Source organism: Mauremys reevesii, linkage group 20, assembly GCF_016161935.1.
Source record: "Mauremys reevesii isolate NIE-2019 linkage group 20, ASM1616193v1, whole genome shotgun sequence".
Lineage (NCBI taxonomy): Eukaryota > Metazoa > Chordata > Testudines > Geoemydidae > Mauremys > Mauremys reevesii.
Window position 1 is genome coordinate 24075232 of NC_052642.1, and position 24836 is coordinate 24100067.

Sequence of the window (24836 nt, forward strand, 5' to 3'; positions counted from 1 at the left end):
GGGTGCCTCTCGCTGTCTCATTCCAACCCACAGACCACAGCCTGGGGGCTGTCGGATCCTGAGCGCCCAGCTCTCTGGGGCAAAGCAACTCACTGATGACCCCAATCAAACTCACACAGGGACTGGCCCCCAGGCTGCTCGGGCAGGGCCCCCAGCACGATGCCGCCTGAAGAGCGGGGCAGGGAGCTCCGTACCACTCGAGAATAGAAACTGTGGGCAGATCCGGCCAGATGGCGGGGGGGAGAAATCGCAGCGCGTGCTGAATGTTAACAGCTCAATAGCATCCGTCAGCGCCGGGGCAGGGAAAGGGATCGTGTCTTCAGCAAGACCTTCCCTGCACACGCAGCAGCCCCTCCTCCTGCCCGGGGGACAAACAACCCTCTGCAGGGAACCCCCCAGTTCCTGTGCTGCTGGCTGGCACGCTGCAGCCCCGGGCCCAGAATGGCCTGGTGGGTGCTAGCGACCCTCAAACCAGTCTGAGAAAGGACAATGACACACAGTGTCACGCTCCTCTGCCCTGAAAGTTCCAGCTCCCGCAGCAAGGGGACTGCGGCCTTCCAGACACAGGGGGACAACTGCCACCCTGCCCCACAGCGTGCACAAGGGGTGCCGGGCAAGGGGCACCCAGCAAACGGCTGCCCCTGACTGCAGGGGAGCCTCAGAGATTCCAGAACGCGGCTCTCGACCCCCAGCCAATCCGGACTCGTAGCCCCTCCTCTAATAAGCGGGGATGAAATTAACATGAATCAGACTCCACTTCTTGGACGGGCAGAGAGAGTGGGAAATTATTCATCTCCTTAAGATTCCGGATGGGGAGGTCTGACTCAGAGCGGCTGCCAGCTCTGCTTAATTTTTTATAGATTAAAATGTATGCAAATTGGCCCAAGCCCCAGAGAAAGTCCCTGGGGGTGCAGAGCAAGAAAGTGAAACGGCAACGGGGGGGCGGGAGCAGGCTGGGGACCTGCCCTGAGTACCCAGCCCCCCCCAACCCCGGCTCTGTGACTCCCAGAGGAGTGTGGGGGGGAGCAGGCTGGGGACCTGCCCTGAGTACCCAGCCCCCCCCCGAACCCCGGCTCTGTGACTCCCAGAGGAGTGGGGGGGGGGGGGAGCAGGCTGGGGACCTGCTCTGAGTACCCAGCCCCCACGAGCCGTGGCTCTGTGACTGCCCCAGCCTGGGAGCAGGACACGGCTATGGGGCTGGGGTGCAGCGGCAGGTGGGGCACATGGCCCAGCGAGGAAGGAAAGTCCAGCCTCGCCCCCCCGTGCTCAGAGTGGGAGGGGAGCAGGCCCCTGCTGGTCCCAAGCCCTGCCTGTGCCCTGGCCCAGCATGGAGACTGCAGCGTGGGGACAGCTGATGGCGGCTGGAGCCGGGGAACAGCAATAACCATCTCCCAAGACAGATCCCAGGCGAGTGCCAGAGGCTCCCCGGCTGTTTCAATCACTGCGGTGCTGCTACCGCCTGCCCAAGCCTTTCATCCAGCCACAGAGGAAGGAAACTTCAATTAGCAACCACCTGAACTGACCCAGTGCAGAGCAGACCCACCTCACGCCCTCCGACCGGCGCCAGCACCACCTGCTCTATGCCAGGCCTGGGGCTGAGGGCAGTGGGCCAGGGCACCCCACTGAGTATCAACCCACCTGCCAGGAGCCTACTGCTCTCCGGCCACCACAGCAGCGTTGCCCTGAATTATCCAGCAGTCGCTCCACCCCCTCCCAGCACAGCCTCTCCCACCCACTCAGCAGGGAGCTCATGAATATTGAACACTCGGGGAGGTTATTCATCTTCCAGCTCAGTGTGAAAAACCTCCCAGCCTGCGCATTTCTCTCCTCTTCCAGCTCAGTCCCTATCTCCTCCCAAGGGCCATTCAGCACAGACAGACCTGCCCCGAGCAGCCCCCAGGTACCTCCGCCACCGGCCTGGGGGCGAGTGCATCACAACCCCAACTCAGGGGCTGCTGCCCGCCCAGCGCCCTGCCTAGAGGGCAGCCGGGCGGGTTTCCAGGCAGAGGAGAAGAGGGAGCTCAGAGCTACGTGCACTAGGACAGGGCCAGCCCAGCCTGCTGCCCAGGGCCGGCCACTAGCCATGGCACCGCTGCTGTGGCTCAGGCTGCTCTGACTGCAGTTCTGCTTTTCACACCAGTCCCCAAAGCAGCTCCTGATCCCTTGGCTGACGGCGGCTGGGTGCCCTTCGGGGGCAAGCATGGCCGGGTGAACTTCAGCGCACTCCTGGGAGCAGCAGGGTGAACATGCAGACCCGGGAAGCAGCCACCCAACCCAACACGCTCAGGCAGAAAAGCGGTTTAACCAGGGCACACAACAGATACCCAGAGTCCTGGGCTGGCGGCCACTTGGACAACACAGCCCTGTGCCGGGCCTGGCTAGGGCTGCCAGGTGTCCGGGTTTCAACCAGACCCTCCCCAGCCTGGTAACAATGAGCAAGAACGTGAGGGTGGGGGAGCGCAAACGACGGTGGGGGGGTGGAGTGAGCAGAGTGGGGCCTCGGAGAAGCGGCAGGGCAGGGGTGTTCAGTTGTGCGCAGCTGGAAAGTTGGCCACACAGCAGGGCCGAGAAATTAGTCAGCCCAACCCTGGCCCCAGAACAGACAGACTGGCTGGACCCTCCTGCCCCCCCAGTGCAGACTCGCTCCAGATACGCGTTTAGAGCTCCCCATCCCATGCCAAGGGCACCGCTGCCCCATCCCTACTCAGCAGCCTGCCCTGGCATGGCCCCCTCTCCTCCGCCGCCCCCCAGCAGCCACCCTCCACCTGGCACGTCTCTCCCGGTGGTGCCCAGGGCGGCTGGAGCTGAGCTCTAACGAGCGGCTCCGCGTTTCACTGTGACTCATGCTAATGGGGGCACTGGGCTCTGCTGCTCAGGCAGGCTGGGAGATAGTGTTGAGAGCGACTGGGGCCTGGGGCTCCCGAGGACAAGGCCAGAAACGGGGGACTGGGCACTGCAGGCTGGGGTGGGGCCTGGAGTCCATCCTGCTCCCCCTGTGGCCGCCCAGGGCCTCTCCCTCCATGTACTAACGCCACCGTGCTGTGCCAGGTAGGGTGAGAGCGACTGGGCCCAGCCACTGCAGAGCGAGCCAGCACTGCAGCTGGACGGGGATGCAGGAAGCCAGGCCAGGACGAATACCGAGAGCCCCTGAGGCAGGGCCGGTGCAGGAGCCGACAGCATGGGGGGGGGGGGGGGCGGGGGCAGAGGCTCTGGGGAACTAACACACATGGCCAGGGTATATGGTGGGTTAGTGGCTGATTACAAGGTACAGGACCATTTGCCCGGCCTGGGACACCTGGGCACAGTGACGGGGGAGGAGGGGGGGCTGAATCCCACAGCAGGGGGGAGCCGGGCACGGGGGCAGGGCCTGGGGCCAGGCTGCTGGGTAGGGGAGGTTTAAACGCTGCCTCAAGCAGCAGCAGCAGCAGCACAAGGGCCAGGGACCGGCCCTGAGACAGGCCAGGCAGTGGGGAGCCCGCCAGGCCCCACGTGCACGGGAGCTCGGGTGTGATGGGCTCCAGGGTGCAAACACCTCACTGGGGTCCTCCCCCTCCCCCCCAGGCGCGTGCTGGCTGGAAGGTCCTGGACAGTGGATTCCCTACTAGAGAACCAGAGAAAAATGTATTTCATTAGCGGGGAGCTAGTCACCAAGCCACATTAACAGGCTTCCAACTTCATTAGCACAGGCAGGCTGCATGTAATTAAAATAATGAGCTTGCAATTTTACTGCAAACGGCTTTGGAACAGCGCTGCTGCAGCTGGGCAATTACAATCTGTGCGCGGAGCCTGGCACCGAGATGGCCCCAGAGCATCTGCAGGCTGCAAGTGGGTCACGCTGCGAGACGGGGCCGCCCAGAGTCTGGCTGGCACAACCCCATCACCCTCCCTGCAGGCGGAGCAGCCCTGGCTCTGCACCCCACCCGCTTAGAGCCCCCAACCTTCCTCCCCACCCGAGGCAGGGGGGGTCACCCCTCTGGGACCTACACGAGGGCCCTGCATGGGGGCCCCTCTCCAACAGCCTGCACGACACCCAGGATGAGCCTGCGCTGGGCAGGCTGGGCCAGAAAAGCCTTTGCCACTTCTACTGTGTGCAGGAGCCTCCAGGCCCAGCGTCCCAGAGGGGACTTGAGATCCCCGCAGCCACCCGGGTCAGTCCAGGACCAGGCCTCGCCCCTCCCCACGGGAGCTGCAGCAGTGCTGCTCCCACCCAGCCAGGCAGCGCACAGCGGAAGGCACGTCCTGAGAGGGGAGCACAGAGAAGCACGAGGGGCAGGCGTGCGGGGGGGGGGGGGGGGAGGGCACAGGCGGCTCCTGCTGGCCAGAGGCTGAGGGAGAGGACAGCCTGGCAGGGCCGGGTGTGACTAGAACTGATCTGCCACGGATAGGAGCAAGCTCTCAGCACAACGCCAGTGTCGGGGCTTGGTGGTTCCAGAGCCCAAGGCACCGGGCCGGACTCGCCCCCGGGACCATCCCCGCCCTGCGCCATCACCCCCAGCACTGGGGTTTGCGGCATCTCCAGTGAAGTGAGAACTTCATTCCGTCTTAACGATGCCGTTGTGTGGTTAATGACGGTAATTAAAGTCCCCTGCACAGCACAGCCCAGCCCAGCACAGCACACGCGTTGGGAACAGTTCAGCGCCATCAGCGAGCTGGGCCGTGGGCCCGGGAACAGGACAGCACAGCACGACTCAGCAGGGCCACGCACAGGGACACCTTGCGGGGGGAGCTGCTGTCAGCTCCGGGGTCAGGGGGAAGTGGGCAAGTGCCCCAGAAAATCCCTCCAGCCCCTCTCCAGCCAGGCGCCCAGGCTGCAGAGTAACTCCTGGCCAGCACAGTGCTAGCGAGCTCGGGACACTTGCTCAGCCCTGGCCACACCTCTGCCCTAGCACATCCGCCCTGGTGTCTGACGCGGAGCCCCAGGCTGGGAGGGCCGACGGGCCCCAGGAGGCCGCACCAACTGGCTGAGGCATCTCAGAGAGTTTCAGACGCAAGCCAGTTGTCAGAAGCTTTTTTGCTCCTCATTATCTCCCTTTTCTGGTTTGCGGGGCCTTTCAAGCTGCGCCGGAGCCGTTTGCCGCTCTGCACGCGCCAGCCAGGCCCCGTTCCCAGCAAGCGCAGACCCTGCATGAGGCACTTAACTCTTCACTGCCCACCAGCGACAACGTGACTTCGCTGGGCCCCCTTGCAGTCTCCAGCCAGTGCACGGGGAGGGACGGATGGACAGTGGATGCCCATCAAGGTGCATGAGCTCCCTGCCCCAGGCTCACCCCACCCAAGGGCTGCGGGCTGCCCGCCCCGCCCCGCTGTCCAACTGCTACCACACAACATGCGCGCCCAGCTGCTGCCTCCCACCCCCCTGTAGTCCAGCACGCTGTGTGGGGCACTATGGGGCAGAGTCCATTACAATGCAGGGCCCAGGGCCAGCCCCTGTGTGCAACACCACAGTGAGCGCACATCGTCCCCCCAGCCCCTGCACCCCTAGAGAAAGGAGCTGCCAAATTCTCCTCTCCCGCCCCACTTGCCATCCAGCGCTGCAGGACTCCGGGGCCATCACGAAACATTTGGGCTGCTCCACAGATTGTGCTGCATGGGGGCCCTGCCACGGGACACAGGGCTTACGCTGCCCATGCAGAGCCCTTGGGCCCTCTCCCCTCAGGGCTGGGACAGTGGGAGCACCAGCTGGCAGCCCAGCAACACAGAGAGCAGCAGGGCTGGGCCACCCCTCCCAGGACAGAGGTGAAAGGGGACTTCGCAGGCCCATGGAGTTCCCCAGCCCCAGAGGACAATCTGCAGCTGTCTCCTGCCTGCTCAGAGAGGCCAGTGTGGTAAGAGGAGGGATGGCTGGGGGGGCGGAGAGAGCTGGGGAGCCCAGGTTCCTGTCAGGGCTGCAGGGGTCCCCTGCGATTACCAGGAGCTGGTCACACTGAGAGAAGAGACAGGGATTAGCAACCGCAGCCCCTAACGCTTGGAGCTTATTAACAGGGAATCAAGAGCCCAGCTGCTGAGCCTGCTCCAGCGCCTGCCCAGAGCCCATGCTGCCCCCCTAGCAGGGAACTGGCTCTCCGGTCACTCAGGCCTGGGCACACAGCTCCCCATGGCACGCAGAGCAGGGGCTGATCCAGCTGGGGGCTGGCTGGGTAGAATCATGCACCCGCCAGCCTGAGTGAGGACCCGGGCAGGGATCTGCTGTACACGCCTCTCCAGCAGCTGCCTGGCCAAGCTCCTGCAGGGCTGACTTGCACACTCCCCCCACACCCCCCTCCAGGGACCAAATCGCATCAGCCCTGATAAACGGAGCCAATTTGGAACTTTCAGAGATAACTCATGATGCGATTTCCAGCAGGCAGCAGCCCTGCCAGCTGAGCGGGAACAGCGCCGCAGCACACAGGGCAGCAGCGAGCTGAGGACACCACAGCTCCCAGAGGTGCTCAGAGCACGGCCCGGCCTGTGACTGACAGAGACCTCGACTCAGCCACAGCCGCATGGCGTTCACAGCACTGCGGGCAGCCCGGCCCAGCGGGGTCACGGCCCGGCCCAGCGGGGTCAGCATCCCGCAACCCCGCCCCTGGGCCCGGCCCAACGCAGCGAGGTCACGGCCCAGCACTGAGTCCTGCATTTAAGCCAGTCGTCAGGGTGCGGAGCTCTGCAGGCTCTGCTCTCGCTCCAGCCATTTGGGCGAAGCTCCTGCTCCTTGCACGGAGAAGTGCAGTTTGTTAGGAAGTAGATAACAAAGACAAACCTATTAACACTAATTAACGAGGCCTTGCACCGATCAATTCTGTAAGTGTGCTGTACATTTCAAAGCTCCATGCTCAGTCTGTCACGAGGCAGCTGCGGTACTGGGCTAACTGTGTCTTCATGTAGCTCACGGTCCCCCGGGGCGCAGCCAAGCCCTAACGGGCCAGGCTCTGGGGCCACAGGAGGGACAGCTGCAGCCTGATCTCAGAGTCCCAGCCCACTGGAAGAGATGCAAGCCCCTCCCCTTCACGCTGCAGGGAGGGATCCCCCAGCCACACTGCCCAGTCTGAGCCACCAGCCCCCTTCTCCCCACAGAACCTCACATTCATCTCTGGCACTTGGGCCCTTCCCCACAGCTGGCACTGGGAGAGCCTCGGCATCCTTCTCCCCCGCCCCCATGGCAGCGCAGGCCCCTCCAGCTAGCCGGAGCTGACAGCAGCAGGACGGCGAAGGCTAAGGGGTCTCCATCCCGCCCCCCAGCACTTGGGTTACCAGGAGGGCTGTGCTGGAGCAGGGGCTTAGAGCAGACGCCTCTGGCTGTGGGTGGCAGAAGCAGCCCTGCACCGGGCGCAGAGTCCATGTCTGGGCCATCTCCCATGGCCAGAGGCTACACAGCACGTGCTCCGGCGTCCCAACACTGGGGCTGCTGCACCCCAATGTGCTGCCCCCCGTTGCTTTTCCCAGGGAAAGTCGTTCCTTCCCGGATCCGTGCAGCTTGACCAATCAGTGCGCCTGTGGCAGGCACGGCAGATGCCTGTATTGTGCGGATACCATCCATTCCTCTGTCGGACTGTGCGCGCTGGCTGCTGCATGGTGACAAAGGAGCAATTCCAGTGGGACGGACAGGACAGGAGGGCAGGACTCGGGCAGCCCCTCGGAGACCCACCCAGACATCTCGGATCCCAGGTACAGACTCAGCCACTCGCTACGGCACAAAATAGCTATGGGACTGTGGGGGCTCAAGGTCTGAGCTCCATCCTCCCACCTGGGGCTTCAGAGCCCAGCTCCAGCTGGAATGTCTCCACGGCTATTTTCAGCCCTGTCGCGTGAGGCTGGGTCTGCAAACCAGGCCCTGCCCCTGGCTGCCCTGGCTGGCTGGTTGGCTGGGTAGAGGTACCACTCGGACTTGGTACCACACATTTCGATTAAAAAACTAGAATAATACAAACCTGCCGTGGCCCTCGCTAAACACCCTGGCTGAAAACACGGCACCATCATCGAGCGGGGGTGTAGCTAGTGGGCCCCATAGGGATGGGTTCTTGTCCTTACCCTATTTAACATTTTCATCAATGACTTGGAAGACGACAAACTCCTCGCCGAGAAAGTCTGCAGCCGAGACAAGGATCGGGCCATAATGGAGCACAGGTCACTGATACAGCATGATCAGGATCGCTCGGTAATCTGAGTTTCACTATGGTTGAATGCGAAGTCCTACATCTAAACACAGGCCGTCTTCACAGGCTGGGGGCTCTCTCCTGGGAAGCAGGGACAGACGTAGGAGTCGCACTGGAGAGGTGCTGAACATCAGCTCCCAATGCAACACTGTAGCCGAAAAGGCTAACGTGATCCTTGGAAGCACACACACGGGATCCGAAGGAGCAGGGAGGTTATTTTACCTCTGTGTTTGGCACCGGTGCAACCACTGCTGGAATCCTGAGTCCAGTTCAAGTGCCCACAGTTCAAGGAGGACATTGATAAACTGGAGAGGGGTCAGAGAAGAGCCATGAGAAGATTAAAGGATTAGAAAACCTGCCTTGTAGCGATAGACTCAAGGAGCTCAATCTTTTAACTTGGAGAGAAGGTTCAGGGGTGACGATCACGGTCTGTGAGTACCCACATGGGGAACAAACATAGATTATGGGCTCTGCAATCCGGCAGAGAAAGGTCTAACCCGAGCCAACGACTGGACATTGAAGCCAGACATGTTTAGACTAGAATAAGGTGTAAGATTTTAGCTGTGAGGGTGATTAGTCACTGGAACAATTTCCCAAGAGACTTGGGGGATTCTCCAACCCTGGCCGTTTTCAAATCAAGACTGGCAGTTTTTCTGAAGGACACACTAATGAATTCAAGACAATCTCTGCTCTGGGTTGTGCAGGAGGTCAGACTACACCACCAGTGTTCCCTTCTTGCTTTATAATCCATCAATCCATTTCCCCCATGGGGACATAACCCGGTTTAAGCAGAGTCTGGAGACCCTGGCAGACCAGAAGCTTCGAGGGAGATAACAAGGGAAACCTTTGAAGAGCAGGGGGGAGGAGGGAGGCTGGGGTGTAGGTTGCTCCCCCAAAGCCCAGCAGCAGGGTGTCTGGATAAGCTGGCCCTACCTGGCTATAGACAGAGTCGAGCTGCGATAACAGCCCTCTGTGGCGCTCCTCCGAGCTGGGGTGCTGTACCACCGAGCTGTTTGGTGCTGCTGGTCACGGCTCCTGCAGGGGAGTCTCACAGGGCTGCGCAATCCAGGCTGGGCATTCGCAGGGCACTGTGCCCAGCAGAGCGGGAGAATCGTAGCATCCGCTGGATGAGCGGCTCAGGGCCAGTGTCCTGGAGGGGATGCACGCAGACTGATGGGGGAATGGTGCAGGCAGCCCCCTACAGCCCTGTGGTGGCTGAGAGCTCAGTGGGGCCCATGCACTGCTCCACGGCCCAGTGCCCTGTGCTGGATGCTGCCTGCCCCCTGCACTCGTTTGTTCGGGCTCCTTGTCAGCCACTGTGATCAGCATTCAGCGCTTGTGTTCACACTGCCTCCTTTGATCCACACAGACGGCTCCAAGGCCCCCAGCCCACATGCTCCCCGCTCCCTGCCACCACCGCAGCCCGAGGCTCAGGGCACTGGGGTCCCCGCAGCGTGTTGGAGCTGAGTCTGCTCAAAGGGAGCCCGGGACCCAGCCCCCTCCATCACATCCAGCCCAAAGAGCGCCGCGGCTGAGGGTGCCGACCCCGGCACACTAGCCCCATCCAGCCCCCAGACAGCAGCACGGCTCAGGTACCCCCAGCACCCGCCCCTCAGGACTCTGCACCAGTTCCCAGACCCCTTTACGGGGCTGCCCCTCGCTGCTCACCCCAAAGAGCACGGCTGCGGGCCACAGCACACGCCCTCCTGCAGGCCTCCATGCTGCCGGCTCCCTTCCCTCTTGTGCTCTGCAAGCTGCTCCCCGTCCACCCCAGCAGCAGCTCCCACCTCACTGAGAATCCCAAACTCTGCTCCACACTGTCACAGGAGAGAGCCCATGGGGGCCCGAGGGGCCCCCTCCTGCCACGCTGGGAGCAGCCCCAGGGGCTTAGCCATGGCAGGATGAGCGCTGGGGGCAGGAACATATGGGAGGTGCCAGGTGCTGGTCACAAGCAGGGACAGGGAATGCCCCCTGCTTACCTGCTGGGAGAGAGACCAAGGGGCTATTCGAGGGGCTCGGAGCCCCAGCAATAGAAAGGATGTGGGTAACAGAAGTATCTGGGAACCCCCCATCCCTCACAGCATGGCTGGGGAGCAGACAGACAGATGCACCACATGAGAGAGACAGCTAGGCAGGGGCCCCGGGCGCTCGGCGGTTCCTGGCACTAATGCAGCCAGATGCAGTGAGAATCCTTTAACAGATGTCAGCTCCACAACAGAGATAACCTGAAACAAAGACATGGGGCGGCAAGCGGTGAGGGAAGAAAGGGCCTTGGGATCCCAGCAGAACTGGAGCACTTCCCTGAATTGTAATCCTTGTCTTCAAGGCACGGCGAGCGAGCCGGCTCTCGCGGTCCCTGGGCATGCTCCTGCTTAGCAATGAACTGCAGTGCTACCTCTGTGCACAGTGGAGTGGGCCCCTCCCCTGCAAACCCTGCCAAGGACAGCGCAAGAGGGGAAGGCAGAGCCCACCTGGGGGCCAAGGGGGTTTGTTAAACAGCATGTTTGAGTCCCTCCTTCAGGCGGGTTCATGAACAAGCGCACGACCCGGACCCCAGGCCCACAAGGGCGGCAACGTCCCAAGCCACCCAGCAAGCCCGTGTTAACGGAAGAACCAGGTCTCATGACTCAGTGCAAGGCCCAGCTAACCGCATGCCCAGCCAGCTGGCAGCCCCAGGATGCCCCCTCCGAGCACACGCCACGCTAGGGCCTTGACTCAGTCCAGACTCCAAGAGGAAGGGCATCCCCTGCGCTAGCCAGGCTCCCAGCCAAGCCCTGCCAAGCCTGAGAAGCAGTGGCTACAAGCCACAATCGTCCTGCCACTGCCACCTCCCCTGGCTTAGGCCACATCTACATTGCAGCCTGTATTGGCAAAACCAATGTCGCTCAGGGGCGTGAATGGTCTGACCCCTCCGCACCCAGGCGACAGAAGTCACAAACTGTCTGGCCATTGGCTGGGCCCAGGTAGCCAGCGACGGTCACATCTGATCCTCTAGGGATCTCGGCAAAGATCAACATCTTCCTCCCCCTCCCCCACCCCCACCGCCTGGTTAGACATGCAGTTCACAGGGAAACTGAGGCACGCACAATAATCATACAAAACATTAAGAAAACTCTCCAATTTGTCATGCCCCCCCCCTTCGAGTCTGAACTGAGCGGGGTCCCTTCAGCTAATGGCCTGGGGAAGTGCAGGTCCCCCTCTCCGTAACATTTGCAATCCCATGAACCACCTCCATCTCACAATTCTGGAGGGTCAGACTCCACTGCAGGAGCCTCGCGCTTTGGTATAGCCCGTCAGAGGAGAGTGCTCAGTATACACAGGAAAGTGCCTCCCAAATAGATACGACTGCAGCTTTTGAAGCACCCACCCCATGGCTAGGCACTCTCTCTCTAGGGCCGCTCCCAGGGCAGCAGCTTCCTGCTCAGGTACCCGACGGGGTGTCTCTCCCCCTTCGCATTGGCTTGCATCAGCACCGCGCCCAGCCCGGTGTCTGTGAACGCTACGAAGGCTTGTCAAAGTCTGGCACTGGGCCCTTGACTACAGCCTCCTTCAGCGCCCAGAGAGCCCCCGGCACTGCTCGGTCCAGACCACCTCGCCTGGCTTCCCCTTCCTACATAGCTCCGTGATGGGGCTGCTAGGGAGCTCACATGGGGTACAAATCTCCGGTAGTGTCCCACCATCCCCATAAAGGCCTGGACCTGCTTCTTGGTTTGGGGAGCAGGCCAGTCTCTGATCGCCTCCACCTTGGCCGGCTCTGGCTTCCCACCTTGTGGCCCAGGTAAGACACCTCTGCCATCCCCACCTGGCACTTCCCAGCCTTTATAGCCAGTCTGGCCTCCTGGAGGCACCCCAGCCCCCTCCTCACCTGGGACACAGGCTCCCCCCCGGTCTGGCTAAACCATCCATGTATGCCAGGCAACGTGCGCCCTCCCGCTCTGTAACTGACCCACCCGGCGCGGGCAGGTGGCAGGCACCCCGTGAGGCTGGAAGGCAGGACTAGGACCTCACAGAGCCCCAAAGGGGTGATGAATGCAGATTTCCACAGGCGCCGGCCAGTAGCCCTTGGTGAGGTCATGGGGCCCCCAACATGTCTAGGATCTCGTCCGTCCTGGGCATGGGGCAGGCTCCCCGTGCGACTGGGACGCTGCTCCCACATGTGCGGGGAGCTCGCCTGCCCGGCACGGGACCCACACCGTGCTGCTGGGGCACAGGGAGCTGGTTCTGCCATGGCTGGAGCCGAGGCAGCTGGGTGAAAAGGGCCGGCCAAAGCGACAGCCAAGCTAAGCTTCCACATTGGCACCAGCTATAAATATTAATGGCACGAGGAGCCAGGCACGAACGAGGCCGGGGACAGCGTCTGCCGCGCTAACCCCTCACCTGCTGCCGTTCTCTCCTGACCCCAGGCAGCTCCTTGGGGAGCGAGGGGGGGCGTTTCCATGGCTTCCCAGGCTCAGGCAGTGTCTATAAAGTCCCCGCTGGCCCCAGCCATGGACGGAAGGCTCCAGCTGCGCCCGAGGGGCAGCTCCAGGGCTCACTCGCCCTGACGACGCACAGAAGGTGGGACGTTTTCACAGCCCTGCGCCATGAAGCCAGGCCAACCTACGTCTCAGGGGGAGACCAGGCCTCAGACTCCAGCTGGTATCTTCACAGTTACACCCAATAGGCTGGCACAGCACGAGGAGGGGGGCTCGGGGCCGGCGTGGCACCAGGGGGCAGGGGCGGCGCCCGGGGGCTCGGGGCCGGCGTGGCACCAGGGGCCAGCGTGGCACCAGGGGCTCGGGCCGGCGTGGCACCAGGGGCGGGGCGGCGCCTGGGGCTCGGGCCAGCGTGGCACCAGGGGCGGGGCGGCGCCAGGGCCGGGCGTGCGGCATGGGGCCGGGCGGCGCCCGGGGCGGGGCGCGCCCGGGGCGGGGCGCGGGCGGCGCCCGGGAGGGCGGGGCGGCGCCCGGGAGGGCGGGGCGGCGCCCGGGAGGGCGGGGTGATGGCCGGGGCTGGCGTGGCACCCGGGGGTGGGGGTGATGGCCGGGGCTGGCGTGGCACCAGGGGGTGGGGGTGATGGGCGGGGGCTCGGGGCCGACACAGGCCCCCAGGGGCACCAACAAGCCCCACCCCTGGCCAGCACCAGCGCTTCCCAAGCTGCAGGCCAGGGGCCACCTCCCCCCTCGTCCGAGCCCCGGTTCCATCACAGGCCCCAGGCCTTGGCCACAAGCTCCAGCACCTCAGTGACCAGAGCCAGGCCACCCCGCCCCAGCGTGGGCCCCATCCAGCCCAGGGACCCCCGCACACCACGTCGCTGCTCCCCTTTCCCCCATCCAGCCCCACTGCTCGCCAGGCCTCTCCCCCACCCCGAACAGCCTCGTGGCAGCCCCCGCATCGCCCACATCTCCTGTGTTAGTGCTACTCTGCTGGGGGCCTCCTCCCCACAGATCCCACACCCATGGGCACCCCCCCATATACACATGGAACCCCCCCCGGCACACAGCCCCCACCCATGGGCACCCCCCCAATATACACACGGAACCCCCCCCCGGCACACAGCTCCCACCCATGGGCACCCCCCCATATACACATGGAACGCCCCCCGGCACACAGCCCCCACCCATGGGCACCCCCCCATATACACCCGGATCCCCCCCCCGACACACAGCCCCCACCCATGGGCACCCCCCCATATACACACGGATCCCCCCCGGCACACAGCCCCCACCCATGGGCACCCCATATACACACGGATCCCCAGCACACAGCTCCCACCCATGGGCACCCCGCCATATACACACGGATCCCCCCGGCACACAGCCCCCACCCATGGGCACCCCGCCATATACACACGGATCCCCAGCACACAGCTCCCACCCATGGGCACCCCATATAAACACGGATCCCCGCCTTGGCACACAGCTCCCACCCATGGGCACCCCCCCATATACACACAGAACCCCCCCGGCACACAGCCCCCACCCATGGGCACCCCACACACACATATACACACAGCTCCCCCCACAACCCTCTCTAGGATCCTCCATTTTCAACCCCACCCTGGGAGGCCCCAGGCGGGGTTGCTGGGAGGCAGGAGCGCCCCGTGCAGGGCGGGTAGCTGCGCTGCGCACAGGGACTCGGGTTCACGGCTCATTCCGATATCCCCTTAATCTGCTGCCTTTGAAGTTGGACCATGAAAGCAGCTCCCTGCTGTGCAGCGCAGGGAGTCACTTGAAGGCACAGGGAGCTCCCAGGCAGGCTTTGACGATGCCCAGCCCAGGGCGCTCCGCAAGTCCCGGAGGCCGGCCAGAGGCAGCGAGACACTTTGCCAGCTCCCCCTGCTCACACCCGCACGGCTGCAGCACCCCGGGGCACCAGGGCTGATGGCCACAGAGCAGCCACCAGCCTGCTGGGGAACAATGCTGCCACCAAGCCCAGCTGGCACCTACATAGCCCAGAGCCACAAGCAGCAGCACAGTGCGCTGGGGACAGAGGGGCCAATCACCCAGCTGCTCTGCACCCCTCCTGTGCAGGGGGGTGGGCCGGGGGTTACTGGCAGTGCTACTTTGGGAGGGTGCCCTGCTCTGACCCTGCCTGCCAGGTACAGCATTGGCAGCTGTCTGGCTAAGGGCAGGTGGGAAGGGAAACCAGCCATTGCACCAGGCAGACAGATGCCAGTGAGTGTCCTGACCCCCCACGGTGCTATTGGCTCTCACTCCCCATGTGCAAACAGAGGGAGCTGGGGGGTGGTTACAGCAGGCAGGGGAAAGAGATTAGCCTAAATCTTGCGAGGTGCCTCAATCTGCTGCCCTGCAGAGCTGAGAGCTCCGCTCAGCTCCCAATGGCCTCTCAGCACTTCACCCTCCACTTCTGCTGGGCTGAGGGAAGCAGCATGGGGGCAGCGGTCTCCCTCCCCCCACCCTGCCTCTCTGCGGGCCCATGTGAGCAGCTGGGAGAACCTGCATGCCAAGGCACAGACCCCCACCTGCAGCCCCACAGCTGCCCTCTCAGCCCCAAGGAGCGAGGGGACAGGATGCCAGGGTAAATGGGCAGCAGGGCCTTTCCCCTGGAGCCCAGGATGAGCATGGTGCAGAGGCCATGGCCAGCGAGGCAGGGGCTTGGAGGGGCTCGAGGGAGCCCCTTTCCCTCCCAAAGCAGCAGGCCACTGAATGGAGAGTGCCCGAAAGCACCAGCCTCTCAGAGCTCACCTGCTGCCACCAGGCCATCCCCACTGCAGCCCAGAGTGCTCCTCGGCACACAGGCCCCGAGCTCACGTCAGCCAGTTGTTAACACGGGCACCGTGACCCCAGCGAGGGCCAGGACATGCTGAGCTTGTCGGCTGCTGGCTCAAACGCACCAAGGGGTGGGGGGCAGAGCCAGGCAGCGAGATCAGCCCGACAGCAAGGTTCTCTCACAGCTCGCCGCTCGCACGGCCGCAGACATTCAACCACAAACAGCCTCTCTGGGTGGGAAGCCAGGGATGTGCTGAGTGAACACTGGCCGGCCGCCCCACCCCGCACTGCACAGCTGGGCCCTACCTAGCACAGGAGATACCAACTACATGCACAGTGGGCAGCTCCGCGGCAGGAGGCAGGGCCACGGAACAGGCAGATCAATGCTTTAGCAAAGCTGTTTGATGTGGGGCATTACTCTTCTGCCCTGGGGACCTGTCTGGTGAGATGCCAGGATGTGTGGCAAGGGCAGACACCCCTCCAAAGGCAAAGAGCCTACGTCTTTCACTCACCTTTCAATGATGTCAGCGATGGTGCATGCAAACATGAGGAGCCCTTCGGGCATCTGCAGAGCCACTAGGAGAGAGACAGATGCCCAGGGTTAGGATGCACTGAGCAGGTCATTTCCTCCACAAAGCGAACATCGAGTACAAGCCTGACGACACCCCTGGGCACACTGAGCCAGATCCAACCCACACACAGCTCAGCCCTTCCGCCTTCAGCATCCACCCCAGAGCTCCTCCGAGCCAGAGCTGCCCCACAGCATGCTGGGATGCCGGCGCACTTAGCCCGTAACACCCAGCATGGCTGCTGGCTCCAGGAGCTCCTGAGCACTTCCTAAGGGGAGGGAGTCAGGAGTCCTCTGCACTGGGGCAGCTGCAACACTCTGCTCCCTGGCCACTCTGGGGAGGAGTCTCACAACATGGCAACGGTGCAGGAAGAGGAGAGCTGGAGAACTCCCTGCAGCTGGGTGGTGACCCCGCCCGGCACAGTGAGAAGCGTGGCCCCAAGGTGCAGGCCAAGCACCAGGGCTCAGGGTTCTAGGCCAACACCTCTGTGCCCAGGCCCCACGTGCTGCAGCCCAGCAACGAGCCAAGGCCCCCCCGGGTGCTGGCCCAGGTGACAGGCAGCAGGAAGTGCCTCTTCCCACACGCACAGACGGGCTGGGAGCTCGCTGCCAGGGCGTCGCGAAGGCCAGAAGTAAAATGGGTTCCAAGCAGAACGAGGCTACGTCCATCGTTGGCCATTGGCCAGGGTGGGCAGGGACAAAACCCATGCTCCAAGTGGCTGCCAGAAGCTGGGAGTGGATGCCAGGGGCTGGATCACTCGATAGTTGCCCTGTTCTGTTCGCTCCCTCTGAAGCACCAGGCACTGTTGGAAGACAAGATCCTGGGGCAGGTGGGCCATTGCTCTGACACAGCATGGCTGTTCTTATGCTAACAGTCAGACTGGGACTCAGCCTCCTTTTGCCCTCTGGATCCTCTAAGAGGCGAGGGATGGTCCCCATGCTGGGCTGCTCCCTGCGGGGGTGGGGACTGAGCGCCAGAACTGTGGCCTTTAGCTCCAGCTGCAGGTCCCATTAATCCCATTATTCTCTTAACTCTAGATCCCACTAACGCATCCCGGCCTTAATGACGTACCCAGGGTCTCCCTGGCTGACAGAAATCCCCAGGCTACTGAGCCTTGCCTGGGCAAACACCAGCTCTATTTAAAGACATTGGTTGGACCCACGCTAATCTCCAGCTGCCCCGACTCACAAAGCTCTTCTAAGCGAGATCAGCTTAGACCAGCCAGGGAAATCCGGGCTTCAGGCACCTCAGGAGGGCTCCCAGAGCGCCGCTTCCTCCCCAGCCAGCCTCTGCTGCCCTGGGACGCCTGGAAAGCGGCGTGGGCCACATCTGCCAGCCCTTCCCAGTAGGGCTGTCAAGCTATTACAACAATTAATCCTGATTAATCACACTGTTAAACAATTTATTTACATATTTTTGGATGTTTTTCTACATTTTGAAATATATTGATTTCAATTACAACACAGAATACAAAGTGTACAGTGCTCACTTCATATTTATTTTTATTACAAATATTTGCACTGTAAAAAACAAAAGAAATAGCGTTTTTCAGTTCACCTGATACAAATACTGTAGTGCAATCGATTTATCATGAAAGCTGAACTTACAAATGTAGAATTATGTACAAAAAATAAAACGTAAAACTTTAGAACCTACAAGTCCACTCAGTCCTACTTCAGCCAATCGCTCAGACAGCTTTGGTTACAATTTGCAGGAGATAATACTGCACACGTCTTGTTTACAATGTCACCTGAAAGAGACAACAGGCCTTTGCATAGCACTGTTGTAGTCCGCATCACAAGATACTTATGTGCCAGATGCGCTAAGGATTCATATGTCTTCATGTTTCAACCACCATTCCAGAGGACATGCGTCCATGCTGACGATGGGTTCTGCTCAATAACAATCCAAACAGAGCAGACTGACACATGTTCATTTTCATCACGAGTCAGATGCCACCAGCAGAAAGTTGATTTTCTTTTTTGGTGGTTCAGGTTCTGTAGTTTCCGCATTGGAGTGTTGCTCTTTTAAGACTTCTGAAAGCATGCTCCACACCTCGTCCCTCTCAGATTTTGGAAGGCACTTCAGATTCTTAAACCTTGGGGCGAGTGCTATATCTATCCTTAGAAATCTCACATTGGTATCTTCTTTGCATTTTGCCAAATCTGCTGTGAAAGCGTTCTTAAAACAAACATGTGCTGGGTCATCATCCAAAACTGCTATAAGATTAAATATATGGCAGAATGCAGGTAAAACAGAACAGGAGACATACAATTCTCCCCGAAGGAGTTCAGTCACAAATTTATTTAATGCATTATTTTTTAGGGGAGCATCATCAGCATGGAAGCATGTCCTCTGGAATGGTGGCCAAAGCATGAAGGGACATATGAATGTTAAGCATATCTGGCACGTAGGTACCTTGCAATGCTGACTACAAAAGTGCCATGCGAACACCTGTTCTCACTTTCAGGTGACACTGTAAACAAGAAGTAGGCAGCATTATCTCCCGTAAATGTAAACAAACTTGTTTGTCTGAGCGATTGGCTGAACAAGAAGTAGGACTGGGTGGACTTGTAGGCTCTAGAGTTTTACACTGTTTTGTTTTTAAGTGCAGTTATGTAACAAAAAAAAATCTACATTTGTAAGTTTCACTTTCAGTATAAAGAGATTGCACTACAGTACTTGTATGAGATGAATTGAAAAATACTATTTCTTTTATCATTTTTACAGTGCAAATATTTATAATAAAAATAATATCAAGTGAGCAGTTTACAGTATGTATTCGGTGTTGTAATAGCAATCAGTAACAGTTCAGACACACCAAGCACCTCTCCCTTCCCAACACCCACAGGTGCCTGCTCCTTTCCTCCAGGGCATGGGTGGCCCAGGGGTGAGGATCGGGAGTCTGATGCATTATTCTCTGCACTGGCAGCCCATGAGGAACGGGGCTGAGCAGGCTGTGGCAGTGACCCCAACCAGGGAGAGGGCTGGGGCATTTACTCTTCAGCAGCTGAGGCCATGGGGGAAATAAAGCAGCTGCCACCAGCTGAAACCACATCCAAGTCAGAGACGCCCCAGCAGAGACCAGGGCACCTGCGCCTCCCTCTCCCCAAGCCTGGAAACACCCAGCCCTCAGAGTCAGGAGCCCAGGCCTATGCCTGCCCCTCCCCCCGTAGCAATGGAACAGCTTCCCAAGACCCCAATGCCGTCCCTCACCTTCGGGGGGCCTTGCCCTTCACCCATATTCCACCGAGGCACTCGCCCACCCGGGTGTACCCCCAATCCCCAAAGGCTCAGCCAGGAAACACAGGGAAAGAGGAAAGAGCCAGAGAGCCATAACTGCAGCCCTGGCCAGCATCCCAGCCCAATCTCCAGCAGGATGACAGCTCCATGCGACTCAGCCCGTCCTGTCTAATGTGATTATAAACCTGAGATACAAACACACTAACTCGTCGGAAGAGTTATGGCCAGCTCCCCGGAACGTGACATGCCGGCGGCGTGGCAGCTGCTTCCCAGCCTGACTGACAGCTTGGCACAGCCAGCGTCCATCAGTCCGTTCCCCTAGGTCCCAGCCCAGCTCCTGGCCTGGCCTTACAACACACCCTCTCCGGACTGACTGGGACCCGCACACTGGCAAGGGCCATGCACGTTCTGACTCAGGCGTGGCCGGGGCTGTGACAACAGGGCCAATGGGATCTAGCCCCCACGCAGCCCAGGTGGTGAGCTGGTGCACGAAGCCCGGCAGCTCCATTCCCAGGCACAGCTCTAGGATTGCCACGTACCTTTCTTTGCCTCGGCCTGCTGAATTCTCCAGACTGTCTTGTAGATCTCAAAGTTATAGTTGCTGGGGAGGGCTCCAACTGCCTCCTGCAGCTCCTTATTGGTGAGAATTGCCTCGGGGATCTGCATAGCCACCCGTCGGCGCTGGGGTCCTCGGCCTGCAAGGAGAGCCAAGGAGCTTCTTATACAGAAGAGCAAGGAGCCAAAGGATCCGTGAAGAGTGGGAAGGTGCTCAGCAGCCGCACGTGCCACACCTGACTCCGTTGGCTACCACGGAGTTTGACACCTGGCTCCCACTGCCACAAGGAGACAGGCCATCACACCAGCAGAGCCGGGGGAAAGCCTGGCTCCGTCCAGCCAGCAGTGAGGACTGGTTGGGAGGCACAATGAGACATGCTGGATGTGTCACAAAAAGGGAACCACCTATTGCCTCCAGAGGCCTGATGATGCAGCATCCATCGGGAGATGCCAACTCACACAAACGAATCCAGAGCCAGAGCTCAGACCCGTCTGCTCGCCTGAGAGCGCAGGGGCCCCACAGTCCTGCAGCATTCCCGCAAGGCAGAGACCCACAGCAGTCCCCACACCCGCCCCCCAACCAGAGAGACTGAGTGAGTGCAGGACAAGGGGAGGAGGTTTCCACCCCTCAGCAGCCAGGCTCCATAACGCAGGGAGGCACCAAGCCTGCTAATCTAGCACAGCCGGGGTGGTGCGGGGTGGGGGTGCAAAGTAACTTCATGCTCCGACCCCTCAATAAACTAATATAAAAGGCAGGGAAACGAGGTAATGAAAGCTGTGTGATCACATTCAATCTTGCTGAGCGACTGGAGGGGGCGAGGGGCAGCTGTCGGGGCCTGCACTGAGCCCAGATTAGAAACTCCCAACAGAATTAACTGAGAGAGGCTTGGCCACAGCCCCCACCCCACTGACATGCACAGAGATGGGGGGCCTTGCCCAGAGCCAGAAACCCACTGCCCAGGGGCTGCTCAGCACCAGTAACCCAGCAGGGAAAGCTCTGCTGAACAGCTAGGGGCAGCACCGCCTTCCAGGAGAGGCAGCGGCCAGTCACTCGAAGCCGAGTTCAGGGGAAGGAGAATGACGACTCCCAGGAGAGCAGGAGTCCAGCCAGCGACAGCTGAGGAGCTGGTGCCTGCTCCAGCATGACCCTATCGCCCCAGCTACATGAGGCCTAGAACGACTTCTGTGCAGAGACCCCTTCCACTTGCCAGCTGCCCTGCGTCCCCAGACAGTGCCCCCCGGCCACCATCCAGGGAATGCGGAGACGTCTTTTGTTCTCTCAGGCAGCTGGCAAGTTTAAAGGTGACCACCATGTGGCTACAGGGGCCCATATGCAGGTAGGAAGGTCCTACGCACTGGGTCACCACGCACAAGCTCCAGCTGCAGCACCCCCTCGGCAGTGAGGAGTCACCTGAAATCCTGCTACACAGAGCCCAGCAAGCCCCCCAGAACCAGCTCCACCTGCAGCCCCTCCAGCCCCTGGCAGAGCCAGCACGGGGGTGGGGGCAGGGCTCTCGCATAAGGGCTGCCCTGAGCCCGATTCATGACTTGGCCCCAAGGGAGTCTCAGGTTAAGGCTGAGCAGCCCTAGCACACGCTGCCTGCCAAACACATTGACACTAACGGCTGCCGGGGGGAGCTCCCTTGCTCCTATCCCCAGGCCTTGAGCCAGACCCTTCCCCAGCTAGAGCCTGCCCCAAGAGAGCTCCCCTTCTCCCTGCTGGTCCGCTGCCCCCACAAGGACTCCTCTTCCCTACCCAGCCAGGACCCCACAGGAGTTCCCCATCCCACCCCCTACCAGAGTCCCACCAACTGGCACAGAGCCAGCACTGCCACACGCGTGCCCACGATGCCCTGTGGAAGGGGCGGCAGCTGGCTGGCACTCCTGTAGGGCAGTGATCTGGCAAGGGAAGGGCCGGTGTTACTTCTCCAGTATCTCACTTGACAAAGTGATGGGAGCGGTAAAGAGCAGGTTTCTATTCCTGTTTTACCATGACTGCTCGAGACCCTTTTGTGGGACTCGGTGAATCAGAAAGGCTGTCAGCAATCCGAACCCTGCCAGATGAGCTGATGCAGCGTAAGGGCTGCTTTATTTATGTTTGCAAAGGGCCCTTTCATGACAGTGCCTCACAGCGAACAGGTGTTCATTGCTGTCTGAAGGCCAGGTGACTCACGAGCTGCTTTGCCCACTCACTACATGAGTTATCCAGGCTCCTGTGAAGCAAACTGCCCAGATAAACTAACTACAAAGTAACTTTGACGACTGGGACGCTGAAGTCCTTATGGCTGCCTGGCTTCATCTCAGCCATGCCAGGCAGGAAAAGCCCCTGCTGACCGCTCTGTCCACCAAGCGAGCAGCAGCCAGAGGTGACTGCTAGCGGGTTACTGGAACGTGGGCTGGATCTGAGACACTGGGGTGAGAGCACAGCTCCAGGCCGATGGACCCACCCTCCTCAATCCAGGCAAAACTAATGGTCCCACGGCAGCCACTCCCAGCAGAGCCTCCCTTCAGACTAGCCGGCATCCTCTGCAGAGCGTGTCACCTCCTTATGCTCGGCCCAGGAGCTAGAGCTGCACGGGGGTGGGTGCAGGCCTAGCTCCTGGGGAACGCACCCGGCAGACGGGGCTGCGACCCTCCAGGACTGGCCTAGAGTCTCCATGAAACCGTCCAACCAAAGCTGGCAACGCTCCCACCGCCCTGACTGGCACGTGAGAGGCGGAGGGGCTGCAGCATGGCCGGGAGAAGGGCCCCTGCAGCCCCCGCCCCCTGATGAAAGGGAGGGGGCCGCCCTCGGGGAAGCGCGCACACGCCGCTGACAGACAAGCACGTGCCCCCCCCCGGCGTGCAGAGCCACGGGGGGCGGCAGAGGCCCCGGATCCCTTCCCCTGGCGGGGGGGGGGGGTCGGGGAGCGGACCCGGGGCCTTTGCTCTCCGGGCCGCTCCCCAGCCGGGGGCTACGGGCCAGGCTGGGGCCGGACTGACCCGGCCCCGGCCGCAGGCGGGGTCCCTCGCGCCCCACACACCAGGCTCCCACCTGGCGCCCAAGCCGGGGGCTCGCTCCGCGCCAGCTGCTCCCGCGCCGCCATCGCAAACAAACCCACGTGGAGGCCGGAAAGGCAGCGCCAGTAGAGCCACGTGCGAGCCACCAGATCCTAGACAGGAGCAGTCACCGACCGAGCAATCGAGCGTATGGGGGCGGGGCCCCTGGAACTCCCTGCCGCTGGCTTTTCCCATTCGACCCCACCATGGGAGGGAGAGCTCTGCTCCTGCGCCGCAACAGCGCCGAGCGCCCTGCATAGCACCCCCTGCTCCCGCCCCGTGGAGACCCTGCATAGCACCCCCCCTGCTCCTGCCCCTGGGGTGCCCCCTGCATAGCACCCCCCTGCTCCTGCCCCTGGGGTGCCCCCTGCATAGCACCCCCCTGCCCCTGCCCCTGCCCCTGGGGTGCCCCCTGCATAGCACCCCCCCTGCTCCCGCCCCCTGGAGACCCTGCATAGCACCCCCCTGCTCCTGCCCCTGGGGTGCCCCCTGCATAGCACCCCCCTGCTCCTGCCCCTGGGGTGCCCCCTGCATAGCACCCCCTGCTCCTGCCTCCTGGAGTCCCTACATAACACACACCCCCGCTCCTGCTCCTGCCCCTGGAGACCCTGCATAGCACCCCTGCTCCCGCCCCCTGGAGACCCTGCATAGCACCCCCTGCTCCCGCCCCTGGAGACCCTGCATAGCACCCCCGCTCCCGCCCCTGGAGACCCTGCATAGCACCCCCTGCTCCCATCCCCTGGAGACCCTGCATAGCACCCCCGGCCCCTGCCCCTGGAGACCCTGCATAGCACCCCCTGCTCCCGCCCCCTGGAGACCCTGCATAGCACCCCCCCCGCGCCTGCCCCTGGGGTGCCCCCTGCATAGCACCCCCTGCTCCTGCCTCTGCCCCTGGGGTGCCTCCTGCATAACACCCCCCCTCCCCGCTCCTGCTCCTGCCCCCTGGAGTCCCTGGATAGCACCCCCCTGCTCCCGCCCCCTGGAGACCCTGCATAACACACACCCCTGCTCCTGCCTCCTGGAGTCCCTACATAACACACACCCCCGCTCCTGCCCCCAGGGTGCCCCCTGTATAACACCCCTCTGCATAGCACCCCCCTGCTCCTGCCCCTGGGGTGCCCCCTGGAGTCCCTTTGGCTTCTCTAGAGGGTTTTTAACTTTCTCTTTATCCAACAGATAGTCCCAACAATCATAACAAACCAAATTGTATTATTAAAATAAGACAAATGAGTGAATCAACACACTCCATGCTTCCTTGAAGTTGGTGGGACTGAGAAACAAGCTTCCCAGCAGTGTGAGAAAGATGTCTCCCTTTGCACCCTTTTGAGAACCTTTTCTAGCTTTTTAGTGGAGTGGTGCATGGTGACCATCACATTTTTACCTTGTGCCTCCACCTTTTAAGGTGCTGTCTTAAACTCGGGTGCACTATTCACTGTTTTAACCCAGATGTGTTTACCCTCAGAATGATGGGATTCACCTTTATATAACATGTAGGCAACGTGAACAGCTTGCACAGAAATATTTTTAAACACAAAGTCGATGTTACGCCCCAAACTGACCTGGGAATGATGCCTGGCATTACAAAAGGAATTAACCAAGGAATGGGGACACCAGCTTCGAACACATGGGCATAAACAATGGCTGAGCTATTATGACTACTTGGCTGAAGACTAGTGACATGTTCCTTGGTCCATATTTACACAGATACAAGGACCCTCAATAAAACCTGTGGTACATGTATAGCCAATACCCGATTCCCAATTGCAGGAATTTAGGTTGACACTATTATATCCTGCATCATCTCTGTGCACCCATGTAGGACTATTGGTACTAAGGGCTACACCCACCTTTCACTGGCATTGAGTATAGTTAGTATCTATGTGGTGGTTATGTGGGTTTCCGGGTCATGCGAAATTGACAGCCTGCCACCCTGCCTGGTGGACTGCTTCAAAAGAACTAACATTTCTTAGCAGTAGTTGCTTCAGCTCTGAAGGGACGATTCCATTGAATCCATCCTTGAGAATGCTGCTAGCCGTATTGAGCAGCCAGGATTGGGCTTGAGCACAAGTTAAAGCCCATGAGAGGTT

At 60.9% G+C, this 24836-nt stretch overlaps 1 protein-coding gene across 3 annotated transcripts in view; it reads right to left on the bottom strand.

The window, feature by feature from the left end:
• Positions 1–22936, bottom strand: part of DPH1 (diphthamide biosynthesis 1) — a 50052-nt gene extending 27116 nt beyond the window's left edge. The window contains exons 1-3 of one of the 3 annotated variants that reach the window (XM_039508224.1): positions 22812–22936; positions 19695–19850; positions 15856–15919 (exon numbers count right to left, since the gene is read on the bottom strand). In XM_039508224.1, the coding sequence (XP_039364158.1) occupies positions 15856–15919; positions 19695–19821 (191 nt within the window). In that variant the 5' untranslated portion in view covers positions 19822–19850; positions 22812–22936. Of the gene's footprint in view, positions 1–15855; positions 15920–19694; positions 19851–22157; positions 22393–22744 lie in introns of those variants that run through there. The other 2 variants (XM_039508222.1, XM_039508221.1) reach the window with 2 other exon arrangements.
• Positions 22937–24836: the final 1900 nt, after the last annotated feature.